This window comes from Mustelus asterias, chromosome 9, assembly GCF_964213995.1.
Source record: "Mustelus asterias chromosome 9, sMusAst1.hap1.1, whole genome shotgun sequence".
Classification (NCBI taxonomy): domain Eukaryota; kingdom Metazoa; phylum Chordata; class Chondrichthyes; order Carcharhiniformes; family Triakidae; genus Mustelus; species Mustelus asterias.
In genome coordinates, this window is record NC_135809.1 from 27216575 (window position 1) to 27235938 (window position 19364).

At 39.7% G+C, this 19364-nt stretch overlaps 1 protein-coding gene across 4 annotated transcripts in view; it reads left to right on the plus strand.

Annotated features, from left to right (window-relative positions):
* The window catches only part of cttnbp2 (cortactin binding protein 2), a 170527-nt gene extending 151495 nt beyond the window's left edge, over positions 1-19032 (plus strand). For all 4 annotated transcript variants that reach the window (XM_078219864.1, XM_078219863.1, XM_078219861.1 and 1 more), the window contains 8 exons: positions 832-1019; positions 2725-2903; positions 5235-5437; positions 7675-7854; positions 9413-9476; positions 12200-12332; positions 15768-15875; positions 18243-19032. In XM_078219864.1, the coding sequence (XP_078075990.1) occupies positions 832-1019; positions 2725-2903; positions 5235-5437; positions 7675-7854; positions 9413-9476; positions 12200-12332; positions 15768-15875; positions 18243-18470 (1283 nt within the window). In that variant the 3' untranslated portion in view covers positions 18471-19032. The remainder of the gene's footprint in view (positions 1-831; positions 1020-2724; positions 2904-5234; positions 5438-7674; positions 7855-9412; positions 9477-12199; positions 12333-15767; positions 15876-18242) is intronic.
* Positions 19033-19364: the final 332 nt, after the last annotated feature.

Sequence of the window (19364 nt, forward strand, 5' to 3'; positions counted from 1 at the left end):
ATCTGATTAGTTCATGTTCTAAATGTAGGATAGGGAGGGAATGGAATGCAGAATTAAGGGAGGAATTACAGATGGGAGCTCCGAAAATGAATAGTATATATTTTTCATATTGGCAGATGCACAGTAGAACTAACTAGCCTTGCACTCCAGGTACATGTAGAGGGGTAGGAAGGAAAGATTATTTAAATAGTGATGTAGACTATAAGAAAAGCAAGCTGAAATCTAATTTTGGGTAAATTACATTTCCTATTGAACCAAGTTCTGGATCTTTAATTTCTGATCAGATGATTGAAAGGAAATTATTTAAAATGTATATCTCACTTTTCCATGTTGATAATGCCTGAAGTAGAATCATAGAATCCCTACAGTGCAGAAGGAGGCCATTGGGCCCATTGAGACTGCACCGACAACAATGCCACTCAGGCCCCATCCCTGTAATCCCAGGTATTTACCCAGCTAATTCCCCTAACCTACACATCTTGGAACACTAAGGGGCAATTTTAGCATGGCCAATCAACCTAACGCGTGCATCTTTGGACTGTGGGAGGAAACCGGAGCACCCGGAGGAAACCCACATAGACATGGGGAGAATGTGCAAACTCCACGCAGGCAGTCACCCGAGGCTGGAAGTGAACCTGGGTCCCTGGCGCTGTGAGGCAGCAGTACTAACCACTGTGCCACCCAGGAGACAGGAACCTTTCCATATGAGTTGTACTGAAGCAGTGTAATTCCTTATGCCCCCATTCGTTGAGAAGATGATTCATTCAACTGTTGTAAGGCACTTGCTGTACAAACAAAAAACTACCTTCTGGTTGACTCTTTTTTTTTAAGCCAATGGGACTTCAGATACCTACTACTTCCAAGAAAATAGTTTTCTGATAGGAACAATGGCAAAGGTGAGACTTCAAAGTTCAGACTTGATGGTGCAGCAACATTTTCGATGGGTTCAGCTTCGATGGGACGTGGAACCTATCAGTGGTTTGCTTCAGAGGTTCCTCAAAAGGCAAATTATTCACAAGGTAAGAGGCATTGTTCTGACAGTCCTGCTGACTTATTAAAGTATAAATTGAGATTATAATGGCTGACATAGTTGGGTTTTCAAATTTTCAGAAAAGGGAGCTGTTGCGGTTATTTTTATTTTAAATCCACTACATGTTAATGAGACTAATTTATCAGATGTTAACTTTTGAATATATCTGTTGAATATATCCAGGACAGCAAATTAGGGGTGTAACTTAATTATTTATTCAGAAGCATTAGCAGATTTTAAACCTATTGTTTTATACAGAGATCTTGTATCTCCTATCCATACTTCATTACTGAGCATTCTTTTGAAAATCAGGAATTGGAAAACTTAAAAATCTAATCAGAACTTGTGCGCAAAATGCCTTCTTCAAATCTTTTGTTTAAATGACTATAGATAAATCCAGCTGAATCGAAAGTAAAATATGTTGTTTAATATTTCAATTGGATACATTTCAAATGAACATAACCTGCAGTTAAATTAGACTATGCCAACCATGTAAAGTGGACTCGAAGTAAATCAGCAACTGAATTTTCACCTCTGTTGATCTTGTTTCTGCTGAATTTCATAGAACAAGAGTACAGACTCTTTATAGACTCTTATTTCTTAGTTTCACTTGCTTTTACTAGATTTGAAATTCAAAGTCAATGGAAAAATATTGACTGGGTGTTAGATTGTCGATTTGCAACATTCCAGTTCTGGGCTGCTGATGTAGGCGAATTTCGCCCCCATTATTTCAACTTGCAACACAACTGAAAATGACTTGGGCAATCAGAACCATTGAAATTATTCCTTACTTTAAGTTACGGACCTTGAGAGCTAATTTGTGCATTTGTAGATCTGATGAGTCTTTGGGAGGAGGGGAGTTCACAGCATTTTGCTGCATTATAAGACAAAAAAAACATTTATTTTGTAACTGGGGAATGGGGAGGGGACTTTAAAATCATGCCCTCGGCTACAGACCAAAGGAACCTTAGATTTGATCCCTGGTTCCGATTGAATTGCCTAATATGAAACCAGCTAACCAGAGATGTGCCACAATTATCTCATCACTTCTGTTTGGAAGATCAGCCGCCATTATCATTCCAATCTCACCAGGCTAGGTTCCACTCTTCTGGAGTACAGGTGATGACTGGATCTGGCTTGATACATGTTCCTGTGGTGAAATAACTTGCTCACATCGACTGTCTCAAGAACACCGATATGGGGTGAGCTTCAAGCCAGTGCCCGTGGAAATCAATACCAGATCAAAGTAAAAGTGGAAACTTTAATCAAATGTGGCTTCTGTCAGACTCGCGAGACATGATGTGGAGATGCCGGCGTTGGACTGGGGTAAACACAGTAAGAAGTCTAACAACACCAGGTTAAAGTCCAACAGGTTTATTTGGTAGCGAAAGCTGGTGTTCGTCGAGGAGGCTGGACTGGGTTGAGCTGTCACCAGCTCCAGATGCCTCCCAGCCCACTGCTCAGTGCTGCCACCTGTCAATCCACTCCCCGAGCAAAGATTCAAAACCAAGGAATAGACTAAAGATTGGAATCTAGGGTGGGGAAAGTCGTATCCAGATGCAATGATATTTAATTAACCCTATTCCTAGTTTGCAACAGATGTTATTTAATATTCTAATCAAATAATTCAATGTTTATCTTCGTTTCTCTGCATGGCGACATGTTCATAATAAAAGAATGGTAATACTTTACAGTTCCAAGGACAGCTGCCACCTCCAACTGATCCAGCATGTAAGGCTGTGCAATGGGTATGCACGGTCTGGCGTCAGCTCAATTCCTACTTGTCTCGCTTAGGAACACCTGAGGCACTGATGGGACCAAGAGATTTCTTTTCCTGTCCAATCTCACCAGGCCAGGTTCAACCTATAATGAAGTAGGTTTCTCTGTGTGATGATACTGTGCCTTACAGTAATGTGCTTGTATCATGTTTTTTGTGCAGGATCTTTTCATTTAGCAGTCAGTTCTATTCAGCCGACATTGTTTTGTCTATAACCAGCAGCCCATGTTGATACTGCAGAAGCATAATTGAACCTAATTCTAGAGTGTCTGTTTTAATCTAGGCTTGTGCAGTCCTGTTATTTTAGTGTTTTCCCCTAGGGCTTTTCAGAGTGGGGCTTGATTAGGTTAATTGAAGGAAAAATCATGTGACGCGATCGGGGCTAGGTTTATACCTAGGAAACCAGGACAGATGCTGCTTGGAATTGTTAGAGAGACGTAGCTCTCTGCCTTTCTGTCTTTCTCTGAAGTTCGGCTGTTTGAAGATAGATCTTTGTCTGGAGGCTGCTGTATGGAAGTCAGAAGACAGGTATCTTTCTGTATTTCTGTCCAGAAGGGTTAAAAGGCTGGAAACCTAGAATCCATGTGAGTTTATAATTTTTTTTGTGGTGACTAACTCTGAAGAGGGAGTTATGTCTGTGGGGATATTGCTTAACTTGGAACTACAGAGATAGCTAGCTGTTAAGAATTATATCTGGTCAATTGGTAAAAGTTATGCTAATTCTTTTTATTATATTTTAATTGTATTGTTGAATAAAGTTTGTTTTAACAAAAACTTCCGAGTGGGTCAATAGAATCACACCTGGAGCGAAACACCTGATGCTCGCACTAACGCCAAAATCAAAAAATGTTGGGGTCTAGATTAACTTCACGATATACCTCGGATTTTCTGATCTGGTTCCTAACATTGTCTATAGGTTTAATTCTTCCAATGTGGAATTTTTTTTTAAAAACGTAAAAACAATCTCTCATCCTGTTTCTCTTGTATGCCGCATTTGGAAGCATAGAAGAAATTGGATGGATAGGAGGGTACTACAAGAACTATAATCACAGATTAGACTTAAATTGCTGGAATTTAGGTGTGTTATGTGTAGTATCATGTACCTGAAATGGTTGCCATTTTAACTCCTGTGATGCACGCTAATATCTGTTCAGCCTTTAATATGTCGATATCAAAATTTCTAGTTATAATCTATGCTAGACTGCCTGTGAACCACCTGAACTAAAATCACCAAATGCATTTACAAATACCACCCTGTCAGGAAAATGTATGAACTCAATTATACAACGTATTGAAGAGTGTCATGAAGTTGTTGACCCGGAGGCATCAAATAGTTTCTGTGTGTTTATATAGAAAGTGTCTGTGTGAATGAGTGATGGACAATTCCTCCATTCTGGCATTTGTCCATTACATCAACTTGTTTCAAAATACCTTGTGCATCATTTCAATTACATTTTTTAAAAGGAGGGCCATATTTTTTGCAATGCACAGAGCAACAGAAAACAGCATGCTGGTGCAAAAACCAGAATTCCTGTACCATCTAAACTTTATCGAATATTTTTTCTTTAAAAGCTGTTGATGGGTACTTTTGACCTGAAACCTGAGGCACTATCCAAATGCAAAATTCCCTGACCAAACAAAACATTTAATTTCAAAGATATTTAGCTCCTTAGCATCTATTCGACTGGCGCTGTGGGTGTTGTTTTGTCTGCAAAATAGCACTATGTGTACACTTCTGACAATAGTTGCCCTTGATGTCATTTTTTTATGTGGGCATTAAGGCATGCATAGGGTGCATCTGTTGGGAGCATGGAGAGTTGGCAGTTTGCGACATCAGTTGGGGTGTAACACAGATTTGATGGTGAACCTGCCATTTTGGAGCTCATTGCTTCAGTTAATGTCCTCTCTAAATCTCACACAGCTGAAAAAGCATTTAGCAGCAGAACACAAGAAATAGGAGCAGGCATAAACCATATTGCCCATTGAGCCTGCTCCATCATTCAATATGATCATGGTTAATCTTGGGCTTCAACCCCACTTTCTTGACTGGTCCCCATACACCTTGATTACTTGAGAGACCAAAGATCTGTCTATCCCAGCCTTCAATGTATTCAGCAATGGAACACCACAACTCTCTGTGGTAGAGAATTCCAAATATTCACAGCATTTTAAGTGAAGTAATTTTTCTTCAGTTATTTCCTAAATGACTGTCCCCTTATTGTGGGACAATGTGATTCCTCTGTGAATTGTCAGTCTTTTAGCTTTCCAGATCAGTGGTGAAGAAGGAACAGTGATATGTTCCCTCGAGGAATGTGCATGATTTGTAGGGGAGCTTAGAGGTAAAGATATTGTCACAACATTGTTGCTCTTTTGTTTCTGCTTTTGTAGACTTAGAATCTTGACAATTCATTTTTCTTGAATGTGCAGATGGATGGCCAACTTGTGGAATAATGTCATTGCTCCAAGAGCAGAAGCAGCCATACTTTCCAGAGCCTCAGTGAAGAGACCTTCTAGACAAGGACAACCTGTAAATAAGATCCTTCATCAGGGACAACAGGCTGTAGTCAAGGCCGCCTTGAGCATCCTACTCAATAAAGCTGTGTTACATGGCTGCTCTCTTTCCAGACAAGGTAAAATGGAGAACAATAAGTTGCTCACAGTCTGACCAACTATAGCATAATCCTATCCTTTTAAAGAACTTGGTTTAATAATCTGCATACATTGAATGAATCAGACTGAATTATGAATTTGTTTTATTTTGATATTACGATTGGCATATTACCACAAAACTCGGCCTTTAGACCCGAGATATTGAGCAATGGCCTACACAGAGTTTGTTCTCAAAATACAAAGCATTTTGCCATTAATTTGATTTATTATTGTCACATGTATTAGTATACAATGAAAAGTAGTGTTACTTGCGTGCTGTACAGACAAAGCATACCGTACATAGAGAAGGAAAGGAGAGGGTGCAGAATATAGTGCTACAGTCATACCTAGAATGTAGAGAAAGATCAACTTAATATGAGGTACGTCCATTCAAAAGTCTGATGGCAGCAGGGAAGAAGCTGTTCTCGAGTCGGTCGGTACATGACCTCAGACTTTGGTATCTTTTTCCCGACGGAAGAAGGTGGAAGAGAGAATGCCTGGGGTGTGTAGGATCCTTGATTATTCTGGCTGCTTTTCCAAGGCAAAGGGAAGTGTAGATAGAGTCAACAGATGAGAGGGAGGCTGGTTTGCGTGATGGAGTGGGCTTTGCATGTGACACTGATCTTGCTTTTACCTAGCAATATTTTGAAACTCTGCTGAGCTCTGCAAAGATATACATCCAAAGAACTTGATCAAGTCTTGTTCTAATAAATCAGATATTTCCAAAATGAGATGCAAACAAATTGGATGGCAATTGGTTTAATTTCTTAAGCTTGCTGTTCAATTGTGAATCATAAAATTTTCAGGTTACACTCTGGATATGAAGAAAACACTTTCTATCATAACTTGATGCCATACAACATCTTGCATTTATTTATTAGAAAGATCCAGAGTGTTTTTCATTGTGCTGCGGGCTAAATGCATTGTCAGGGTAGCTATTGAGTGATGTTGTGTACCATTTTGCAGTGGGCTTAAGTTTTTTTGGAAGATACGCTATCGATTTCATGCAGAAACCACATCATCCAATGTGAATTTTACATTTTTGCTGGTTTTTCTTCCTCCTCTATCAAATTCCTACCTTCCTTCCCTGGAAGCATTGACTCCTCCTAGGACATTTTTGTATGTTCTTATTAGTACTAGATTTGACTGTTCCAACAATATTAAGTTGATCTGTTCCTAGCCAATCTCCAGTACTACCCGCCATAAACTTGAAGCTGTCCAAAACTGCTGCAAGTGTCCTAACTCGCGTGAAGCCCCACTTACTCATTACACCATACTCGCTAACTGACCTACATTGGCTCCCATTTACGCCACACCTCAATTTTTAAATTGGAATCATTGAATCAGTGCAGAAGGAAGCCATTTTGCCCACTGAGCTTGCACCAACAACAGTTCCACCCAAGCCCTATCCCCATAATCCCATGTAACCCTGCTAATCCCCTGACACTCGAGGGCAATTTAGCATGGACCAATCAACCTAACCCGCACATCTTTGGAGTGTGGGAGGAAACCATGGGCGGGGCAGAGGGGAGGGATTGAGTGGGATGCTCTATCGGAGGGTCAGTGCAGACTTGGTGGGTTGAATAGCCTCTTTCCATACTCTAGGAATTCTCTAGGGATATCTGTCCTCCCTAAGATGCAAACGTTCATACTGAGACGACAAACAAGTTAGTGCTAAATAGTTGACTGTGCCGGAGTAAAGTGTATGCACACCATGAATAAAGTACAAAACAGACTTGTAACAATATCCATTGAGAAACTTTTATGCACATATTTATGAACTCTCACATGTATATCCTGTATAATAACTTTGAGTGATCAACATTTATTTGACTCATTTTAATATTTATTATCATTTTTTTAAAGAAAGTGTTGCTCATAAACTGAGTTTATTTTTTTTATTTTGTTTGGAAGTGGCACTGAGTATAAGAGTTGACCAATGAGTTATACCAGGTTGCAGCCATACCCCTCGTGTTGACGAAAACCAAGGGCCTCCCATTTTCAGCTAGGAAATTCTCCATGCTTTTCAGAGTAACTGAAGGCTGAGCAGAAACAAAATGCTCTTTTGACTTCATGTTTTTAAAATCTGAATTAAATAAGTAAATAAAAGGCAAATTGAAAATATTATTTTTTGCATGGTGACCAATTACTGACTGTTCAGGTAGACTAGATTGCATGAAGGGACCCAGTGTGTTAATTGAGAACCTTTTCATTACAGAGTTCGAACAATATGCGCCACAATTCCAAGGATGGAGTTTTCCTTTAACCATGATATCCAATTGCAAAACCAGCAAGAAAATTGACAGCAATGCTTGGCGGAAAGTGAGCACCGGCCCTCGCAAGAAATCTGCTCATTCAACATCTCCGTCGTGGAGCAAGCTTGAAGGGCAAAGAGAGGGTAAAGTGCATTACGGTATCACACCATTTATTGTAAAAGCTCAAGAAAAGAACTCAGTACCACAGTATGCAAAAAATAATCAGGGCTCTTAAAATATTTAGTTAACCATGTTATGAATTTTACTACTTGTTTTATTTTGGTTTTTAAAAAATATATAATATTATGGGAAATGAATCAAATATGGCACTTAAACTTGTGCTTTGGATGAAATGTTGAACAAAATCCCTATCTATCTACTCAAGCGATTGCAAAAGATGCCATGATTCTGTTCAAAGAGGAACATGAAAGTCTTCTGATGTTCTGGTCACCATTTCTTACTCAATGTAACTAAAGTCAAGTTAACAGGACCTTCATTTATTTACTATTGATGCGATATAAATGCGAAGTGATGCATTTCAGTAGATCTAATGTAAGGGGGAGCTATACAATAAATGGCAGAACCATCAGGAGTATAGACACACAGGGACCTGGGTGTACAAGTCCACGGACCCTTAAAGGTGGCAGCACAGGTGGAGAGGGTGGTCAAGAAGGTATATGGCGTGCTTGCCTTTATTGGACGGGGCATAGAATATAAAAGTTGGCATATGATGTTGCAGCTGTATAGAACGTTGGTTAGGCCACATTTGGAATACTGCGTCCAGTTCTGGTCGCCACACTACCAGAAGGACGTGGAGGCTTTGGAGAGAGTACTGAAAAGGTTTACCAGGATGTTGCCTGGTTTGGAGGTTCTTGACTATGAGGAGAGATTGGGTAAACTGGGGTTGTTCTCCCTGGAAAGACGGAGGATGAGGGGCGACTTAATAGAGGTGTATAAAATTATGAAGGGCATAGATAGGGTGAACAGTGGGAAACTTTTTCCCAGGTCGGAGGTGACGAACACAAGGGGTCACGGGTTCAAGGTGAGGGGGGCAAGGTTCAACACGGATGTCAGGGGGACATATTTTGCACAGAGGGTGGTGGGGGCCTGGAATGCACTGCCAGGCAAGGTGATTGAGGCGGACACGCTGGGATCGTTTAAGACTTATCTAGATAGCCGCATGAACAGACTGGGAACAGAGGGGTACAAACGAATTGTCTAGTTGGGCACACGCGCGGCGCAGGATGGAGGGCTGAAGGGCCTGTTTCTGTGCTGTATTGTTCTTTGTTCATTGTATTTTGGGATATTGCAGAGCTTCTTAAAGTAATTAATTATGAGGTGTTTTCATTTAATTTTAATACTTTATAATTCCTTAAATTCTCATCACATTTAAAAGCTATCATGTGCATATTAGGTTTATTGGAGCTTTGCAGATGTTGTTTACCTTGCCTTTAACTTTTTTGCTGCAGTGAGGCATTGTTATGTTTTGTTTCAAAAATGATTGATCCACTGTAGTCATTAAATGCAGTCTGTGTCACTAGTGGTAACAGTTACCTGATGCAAATCAAGAAAGTGTGTGTGTGTGACTTAAAGGGCAAAATAATCCAAGATACGGAATCTAAGGTAACAGTGGCAAAATGACTAAACTGTGATCGACCTCTGATATGTAATGTACATAATGTATTATTTTCCTCTGAGTAGGTATTCAGCTTATGCCAGAATTGCCAAAAAGCTTCAACATGTTGAATACGCAGGTGAAATTGCAGTAAGTTTCTATCAGCTAATGTTTTGGTGAAACGCTTAGCAAAATTCCACTGTTTTAATGAAATAGTTCAAACCATGCATAATTTAGTTGCTTTTGACTGTTGGATTTAATGTTAGCATTTTATGAATTAATTTTTGTGAGCATACAAAATCAAATATCACATCATTACTTTTCTCATTTTTAGATGATTGCTAATTAATGTTAATTTTAAGCAAGTTTGCTCCACACTTGTCTATCAGTTTTGTAAGCAGTAGTTAACAGCAGATCAAACACTGAATGGACAGCATAAATCATCACATACTGCAGTCCTGCAATTAGAGCACACTACATCATAAAGTGATATGTATAGGGTAAGCCTCTTGATGAATAACAGATAGTCATGCCCACTTCTTTTTAAATGTAACTCATAGCTGTCTTCTTGATGACATTAGATAGTCACAGGTAAATTGGTTGGCCTTTGAAGTTCTGATGCAGTCATCATACAAGCCTGTTAAATAATATACCGAATAATTACAGTTATTATCTTGGAAGGGTCAGAGATTAGACCTGGGTTGGTGAGAATGCTGTTTGATGCAGTTTGAGTAGGTGACTTTCAGGTAAAAGGCTGTGTTGTTAGAGTAAGATAGAGGATCACAATGTTCTCATGTCCAGCACAGTTAGCTTTCGTTTGTTGAGACTTGATGCTGATCGTTGCCCAGGTAGAGGAGAAGCTTAATTTATTTTTTGGGAAAATGCGGAAATTTATTTTACCAGATAACTTGTTCCATGACTTTCAAGTCAAGGTTGTCTTGTGAGGTTCCCAGCAGCAAATGTAATTTGGGGCAGTGTGTATGACCCTGTTATCTCTTGTTACTCATGATTGATCTAAAAACAACCCAATATCAGTCAAAACCAAATTTTAAAAAAGGTAATATCTCCATCCTGAAAGTTTGCTGGTTATGAAAGCACCTGTGCCAAAACAAATCCAACAAGGACTCCACAGGTATTTCAGTTAGAAAAGCAAACCCACCGGAAGGTTAATGCCAAAACTGATAAAGAGAATTCCAAGTGGTGATGCACAATGGAAGTTGTATGTCATTAATTTTATTTTTCAATGGTAAGCACATGGCTGCTGCCCGAAATTTGATTCAGTCAGAGGGAATTGATGGTATGGGAGTGTTGAGGTTGGGCAGGGTAGGAGGAGCGTTTCTGAAAATATGGTGTTTGTTTCAGACAGTGTCTGGCGAGTATCATATTCAGAGTAGAATCATAGAAATTTACAGCATAGAAGAAGGTCATTTTCCCCGTTGTGCCTGGCCTTAGGATAAAGCAAGGCTGTTCCTTCAATGTCCCTGTGTTTTGCCCATAACCCTATAAGTTCCTCTACTTCTGGCTGGCTGGCCAGTATTTATTGCCCATCCTTAGTAGTTGCCCTTGAGAAGGTGGTGGTGAGCTGCCTCCTTGAAACACTGCAATCCATGTCCTGTGGATTGACCCACAATGCCCTTAGGGAGGGACAACTGGGCAGCTTGCTAGGTCATTTCAGAGGGCAGTTCAATTGGGCCATCATCTTTCCTGTAATCTCCACACAGTCATCCAAGGCTGGAATCGAACTCCGGTTCCTGGCACTGTGAGGCAGCAGTGCTAACTATGTCACCGTGCCACCCAGGTAAAAAAGAAAAATGTATCACATCTCATTTATTGACATTGAATTCCATCTGCTAGTTTATTGCTCGTTCCATCTTATTGTCTATAATCCCTTGCAGCTTTATTCCTCAATTACTTTGTCTCACATTTCAGTATCATCTGTATTTGCCATTCACTCAACTCATTATCCAAATTATTGATTTACACAATGAGGGCCCAGAACCAAACTTGTGGGGGCACTTCCAACCACTTCCCAAACGCTTGAGAAATTGCCTTTAACTCTCAGTATAATAACAGAAAACACTGGAAATACTCAGCGGGTCAGGCTGCATCTGAGGAGAGAGAAACAAAGTTAACATTGCAGGTCAATAACTTTCATTAGAGCTGTGAAGTGTAATAAATGATAACTAGTTTTATACACGTACAGAGACAGGGCAAGATTTTGGTTGTTGGCATGAAGAAGAACTAGAAAGAATATTTGTCATAGGGTAGAAAGCAGAAGAGATTAAATGACAACAGACACAATGGTGCAAGGCAAAAAGGTGGTAATGGACAAGTAAAGAAAGTGATAGGTCTGGAGGAACTCCTAGTCTGTGATTCATTCTTTCTAAGCAGTTTATAATCTAAATTGCTACTCTTCCTCCCAGTTCATATCCCTTAATCTTTAATAGATTCCCTGCATGGTATTTTGTCAGTAAACATTCTGAAACTCCACGTACACCGCATTCACTGCATTTCTCCTTCATATATCACCTTCTCAAAACACACTAACTAGTAAGTGTATCTGAGATTTAAAACAATCAGGATGCATGTGACTGACTAGATTGTATTAAGAGAATTGAGGGATTTTTTTCTGAAAGTTCTTCTGAACATTAGAATTTATATTGCTACCAATATTTAAGCCAGAAGTTGCAGATCCTAAGATCTGGTATTCTTGAATATCATTCTACAATGCATAAGTCATTTTTCTTTCGTGGGTGTAAATTTAAGATCAGATAAGTGACCATTCAAAGTAAAATGAACATGTATTTGAAACACTATGAATGTTCGTAACTTCTCAAATGACTTGAAATTTAAAGAAAGGTTAAATGTTTTAGTCCCCTAGAGAGTGGTCCACTGAAGACTGCAGATCTCGAACAAGGGTTGTCTCTATACACCAATGAAGATATTGACATAATGGAGGAGCTCCAGAGTATGTGCTTAAGCAAATCTGAGTCTGATATAAGCAAGGTAAGATCACTGTTCAAATGAACTTCATAGTGATCAAGTCAAACTGGTTTTAATGGTAACCTATCTGGGTTGGCCAACTTGTATTCGTTCTAATGTATGTGAATTGAATGATTGAGTTTTATCTACTTAGCTCAGTTAGTCATACTCTCACCACTCAGTTAGGACAGTCTGGATTTCAGTTCCATGAAAAGCCTTCAGTGCTTGATCTATCTAATGCAGCAGTGAATAAGTGGTGCATATTTGTTGGAGGTCCTGCCTTTTGCGTGATGTGTTAAACTGGGATCCTATTTGCCACTTCAGTTGGTTATAAAAGATTCCATGGCACTATTTTAAAGGGAGTGCAGCTACAGTGAGACCTCCGGATGCACGCACGCACATTTTTGAAGGTAGCAGGACACGTTAAGGCAGCTGATAAAAAGGCATATGGGATCCTTGGTTTATTAATAGCAGTATAGGATACAAAAGTGAGGAAGTTGTGTTAATCCTTCATAACACATAGGCAGCCTCAGCTACAGTATTGCATCCACTTCTGGGCATCACATTTTAGGAAAGATATCAAGGCTTTAAAGAGGGTGCAAAAGAGATTTACAGGAATGGCATTAATGATGAGAGACTTTAGTTCTGAGGGGAGAGTGAAGAAGTTGTGATTGTTCTCCTTGGACCATAGAAGGTTAAGAGGTGATTTGATAGAGGTGTTCAAAAATTCATAATTTTGATGAAATAAATAAAGAGATGATTCCGATGGCAAATACGTCAGTTATCAGAGGATACATATTTAAGCAGATTGGCAAAAGAAACAGAGTAAACATTTGAAGTAGTGAATTGTTGTCATATGGGATGCTTTGCCTGAAAAGGTGGTGGAAGCTGATTCAAAATTAACTTTCAAAAGAGGACTGGATAAATGGAAAAATATGATTGCACTCTGTGGAATGAGTGGGTAAGTGGAACTAGTTGGATAGCTTTCCCAAAGGGCTGGTATGGACATCATGAAATACCACCTGTGCCATATAATTCTTTGATTCTATACATAGAGCAGAGAATTTCCGAATTGTCTTTGCCAATGGCCCTCCTCTAACCAAAGAAACAGTGGCCCTATCTTCTTGGCTCCCCAGCATTGGATTTGGGGGGTACCCCAAAGAAGCACTGGGGAATCCCTCTTAGAAGTTCCCACGTAAGGCTTTACCTGGCAATTGTCCAGAAGGACAATTATAGAAAGCATATTATCAAATTAGAAAGAGTGCAGAAAAGATTTACTAGGATGCTACCAGGACTTGATGGTTTGAGTTACAAGGATAGGCTGAATAGACTGGGACTTCTTTCCATGGAGCATAGGAGACTTGGGGGTGATCTTATAAAGGTCTATAAAATAATGAGGGCATAGATCAGCTAGATAGTCAACATCTTTTCCCAAAGGTAGGGGAGTCTAAAACTAGAGGGTATAGGTTTAAGGTGAAAGGGGAAAGATACAAAAGGGTCCAGAGGGGCAATTTCTTCATTAGAGGGTGGTGAGTGTCTGAAACAAGTTACTAGAGGTAGTAGTAGAGGCTGGTACCATTTTGTCTTTTAAAAAGCATTTAGACAGTTACATGGGTAAAATGGATATAGAGGGATATGGGCCAAACTTGGGCAATTGGGACCAGCTTAGTGGTTTAAAAAAAAAGGCAGCATGGACAAGTTGGGCCAAAGGGCCTGTCTCTCTTATTGGGGTTCTAGTCTTGAACTTCAGAGAACAAACCTGTAAGTTCTCTCCAAATAGTGTAGGTTAGATGGGCTTTAGATTGGTTTCACTGGTCGGCGCAACATCGAGGGCCGAAGGGCCTGTACTGCGCTGTAATGTTCTATGTTCTATGTCCATGCTGTGAACCTCTATGACTCTGTAAGGGCTATCCTTCCCTGGACAATTGCACTGGGCTGGGAACCATCCAATAGTTTAAATCACTAACTTTGGGTGGTTCTGCCGATTTAACACTCATAGTTACTCTGCAAGAGTTTAGAAGAAATGAAAGCACTTCTGACTTCAGCGTAACTATTTTGAAGACCCAGACAGAGCCTCGCCTGGGACACCACCCCTCCCCGCGACCTGCACCACCTCCCTGATGTCCGACAGTCTATCCCCCTCCCCGATGCCTGACTCTCTCTCCTCCTCCTCCCCCCCCCCCCCCCCCCCCCCCCCCCCCAATGTCCAAACCCCCACCCACACATTCCATTCACTTACCTTAGAAACTTACCTTCTCCCTAGCTTGTTATTTTCACTGGGACCTTTAAACTCACCTACTTTATTCATAGCTGGTGCTGTAAAAATGGGGGTGTCCCCATCTTCTCTCCACCTCTTTTACACTCCGCCACTGGAGACGGAGCACACTATGCTTCTTGAGTCTCACCCAGCCTGAGTCAGGAAGGTTGGGCGAGACGAGCACTTAAATGCAAGCAAATTGGAATGGAGTGGTAATCTAATGCTGATTGCCACTTCAAGGAAGTTATGGACCATTATCTAACTGATCATTCATCTTTGTTACTGTCTGCACGTTCTTGCTGTGTGAAAGTTACTACCTCCTTAAACTTGTAACAGTGACCATATTCCAAAATAATTCTGGGACATTCTGTGGATATGATGATATAAATGTGGATTTTCTGTGAGACGTACTAAAATTAGTCTAAAGTTGGTGTTGACTGCTTAAACTTTAATATTTATTAATTCTCATTTAACTCCTGCTGTTTCATCTAAATATATAATCACTTCATAATGTTAAACTTATCATTTGGCTTGCATGTGGAAGCATGGTGTTCCCAAATCTTTTAGTTTCTAGTGTACGTCAAGGCTGAACATAACACATGCCTCATGTTGATCTCCTTGACTAAGTTGAATGCTCAATAATGGTGACCTCCTTAAAAGAATCATATAGTTTCTGTTGTGCACTGATTTTAAAATAAATAGAAACTGGAAACCCTACAGTGCAGAAGGAGGCCATTCAGCCAATCAAGTCTGCACTGGCAACAATCCCACCCAGGCCCTATCCCCATCAACCTACACATTTACCCCACTAATCCCTATAACCTATGCATCCTGGGACACTAAGGAGCAATTTAGCATGGCCAATCAACCTAACCCGCACATTTTTGGAGCATGGGAGGAAACTGGAGCACCCGGAGGAAACCCACGCAGGCACAGGGAGAATATGCAAACTCCACACAGACAGTGACCCAAGCGGGGAGTTGAACCCAGGTCCCTGGAGCTGTGAAGCAGCAGTGCTAACTACTGTGCCACCATGCCGTCCTTAACAGTTTGCTCTTTGAGAAAATGTTTCACGATCCAATGAATTGAATACAATTTTCATTTTATAAGAGGATTAAAACGTTAGAAGTCATGCTTTGAAATAGAAATCGCAACTGCAGCTATCTATAAATATTAAAATTGACATCTTCTCTATGTCACAGATCGACATGTCAAGGGATCTTTTATTTCTGATTCCTGATTTCCAGAGTGATCAGTCGTCCCTAAAGACACTAAAGGATCATTATCCTGCTCCGTTACCAGCACCAGAGGTAATATAAGTTTGGAACTCAGGTTTTTCAGTTTGCACTGTTTATTTGATACATATCCTTCAACTATTGGAGATCCAGTAGAAGGCATTTGGCCATGTGACAGCTCGAGCCCTCTGTTGAGTCTTTGCAGACAATTTGTAAAACGGGCGGTGTGTCTTAACCTTTAGTGTAGCACGCTAGAGTATTCAACTGCTCTGCTTGTACAGTGTCTTCTCCCCATTCTCCACTCCAAACTTACCCCGCAGTAACTTCCTAATCTTGAGCAGTCCATGCAGGATGGCTTGCAGTGGGCCTGAGTTGCATTCCCAAGGGAAAGAGTACAATGAAAGGTAAAACAAACTACGCTATTGTTGGTGCATTTCCTAGGAATGAAAAATGGAGTAGCATAGGTGGAAACTTGGGAATGGGTGACCTGTTGCACACTGACTGGGGGAATGCTGAGGAAATCGATAGTGATAGCATCTGCTGCTGTTAAAAATAAAATCCTTGCACTGGGCTCCATTTTTTAAATCACAAGATTTTAAACCATCGTTCCAAAATTTCGGCGCGATTAAACTCTTTTTAAAAAATTCCTTAATGGGATGTGGGCATTGCTGTGTTGCCATCCCCTAACTGCCCTTGAACAATGTGGCTTGCTGACCATTTAAAGAGCAGTAGGAGTAATTCATATTGCTCTGGCTATAAAGTGGCACGTAGATCAGACCAGGTAAATATGGCAGATTTCCTTCCCTAAAGGGCATTAATGGACCATATGGGTGTTAAATTTTGTTTAGGGTCAATTAGTAATGGTGACAATTGCTAAATTATTGAATGACGTGTCTATATTCTACTGTTTGAGTTATTATTGTAAGAGTTTTAACAACACCAGGTTAAAGTCCAACAGGTTTATTTGGTAGCAAATACCATTAGCTTTCAGAGCGCTGCTCCTTCGTCAGATGGAGTGGAAATCTGCTCTCAAACAGGGCACAGAGACACAAAATCAAGTTACAGAATACTGATTAGAATGCGAATCCCTACAGCCAACCAGATCTTAAAGATACAGACAATGTGAGTGGAGGGAGCATTAAGCACAGGTTAAAGAGATGTGTATTGTCTCCAGACAGGACAGCCAGAACTGTCCTGTCTGGAGACAATACACATCTCTTTAACCTGTGCTTAATGCTCCCTCCACTCACATTGTCTGTATCTTTAAGATCTGGTTGGTTGTAGGGATCCGCATTCTAATCAGTATTCTGTAACTTGATTTTGTGTCTCTGTGCACTGTTTGAGAGCAGATTTCCACTCCATCTGACGAAGGAGCAGCGCTCTGAAAGCTAATGGTATTTGCTACCAAATAAACCTGTTGGACTTTAACCTGGTGGTGTTAAAGCTCTTACTGTGTTCACCCCAGTCCAACACCGGCATCTCCACATCATGAGTTATTACCAGGTTTGCAGCTATGTCCAGCAATTTATTCCTTATTGGAATTACTTGTAGCTATTGTGACGTACCAGCAATTACAATTAACAGAATTTCAGTTTGATCGCTCATCAGAGAAAGACAAGCTTAACAATTTAGTTAATTGAAAACGATCTTTCATTACAGCAATTAGAGGGAAATACTGACTGATAGCAGCAATGAACTTCAATATTTGTAAAAAAAAACCAGAAAACGTTGGAAGCACTTAGCAGACCCAACAGTTTTTGTAGAGAGAACTGATTAGAATGTGGACCCTTCTTCAAAACTTACTTAATTTGAAATGTGCTGTTTTATTAAGAGAATCTAGAAGTCTGAGTGAGGTCAATGGTTATATAACTGAGTATATTAATCATCTTTAAATAAAAAATGAGGTGTTACTTTCTTTTCTGGATTTCTGCTATGACTGCTTCCACATTTAAAACTAACTGATGCGTACGTTACATTAATATGCTTTTTATTTGAAACATATTGCTGGAGACCTAGAGTGTATTTTGCTCAATTATGAGGCTGACTACAATGTAAGATTTTCTGCAGAACTTTTACAATTGTTAACATATGGCTGTAGTGGTCCTGCCTCAGCAGTGGCAAGTAGTCAACTCAAGTTACCATTGTATGTCATGCATTCGCCAAGTCGTCTTATGGTATTGTAGCGCTTGGAACAAGAGCAGAATGATTGGAATTTTATTTCACCACATTATTCACCGCAGCACTCCAGCCTCCAAACCCAACACCTTTAAAGCTGTAAAAAAAAAAGTGTTCAGCCAAAGGATACCGAATATGCAATAATAGTGACAATTGAACATCTTTTGTTTAAAGGGCAATAAATGGCATATGACCATTCGTTAATATTGTAGATGCGTAGCAAAATTTATTTATTTGGAAAATATTAATAGTCTGTTGGTTTTCCAGGCTTCTGACTGTACTCTAAAAAATGGCACACCTGTGTCAAGTAGCAGCATTAAAAAAGTGAGCAGATCAGGCATCTCAAGAGTGAAGTCGCATCTACCTGTACTTCTGAATAACACACACCGTATTCACCGCAGCAACAGTAATACAAGGCATTCGGAATCGAATAACAATACAACCAAGGAGGTTTGGACCCTCTGCAAAACTCTACATGAAGCCAATAAAAAATAAGAATATAATTATGTATGAAGGTTTTTGCCCACAAAAGTCTTCAAACTAACAATCTACTTATGAACCACAGATCTGTAATATATTAAACAAAATGTAAAGTTCTTCTTTAATGCTATATGTTTATTTGGGACCACAGTGACTATATATTGAATGTTGTTGGTGCTATGACAAAGCACTAGTTTTTAGTTGTTGCCTTTCAGTTTTATTGAATACTTGGGTTGTTGGAACTACAAATGGCTGTTTTTTTGCCAAGAGAAGAGAGAATTTATACAAAAAGCAAATGGTTTGTTGCACATATGAACATTTGCAATTGTTGTTAATACATTGTTGTTATTCAGGGTTTTTCCACAGAAGTATATATATTATGAAGTGAGAAGAACCATGTGGTACATAGCTCGTATCCATGGCATGATATGTACAGTATACGCAAATGTATTTACATTTTTAATATAAAAACATCTTTTCATTGGATGTTATTCAGTGAATAGAATGTGGCAATAAATGTCAATGGAAATGTTGATTTTCCTGCAAAACAAGAAGCCATATTAAATGTTTTAATGGATTCTCTGTGCGTATTTTTTAAAAATGTGTCATGCATGATCACAAATCTGTAGTTGCACTCATTTCTCAGTGCATGTCTGGATAAAGATCACAGTTCACACAGAATCATGCTGCAAAAATAGATGGAAGAATTCTCAATCCTTCAATAAAAAGCTTTCTTGCTTTACTTGATTCATAAAAATTACTTTTAGCAGTGAGTCACAACAGGTAGATCGGAGTATCCGTTTTAAACTTAAAAGCCTTGGGTGAGGTTTTTTAATTCTGCTGTCTATTGATTGAATGCCATTTGTTCTTCTTTGAAGTTAAGTTGCCCAACAATTTGGTTGTAGAGGA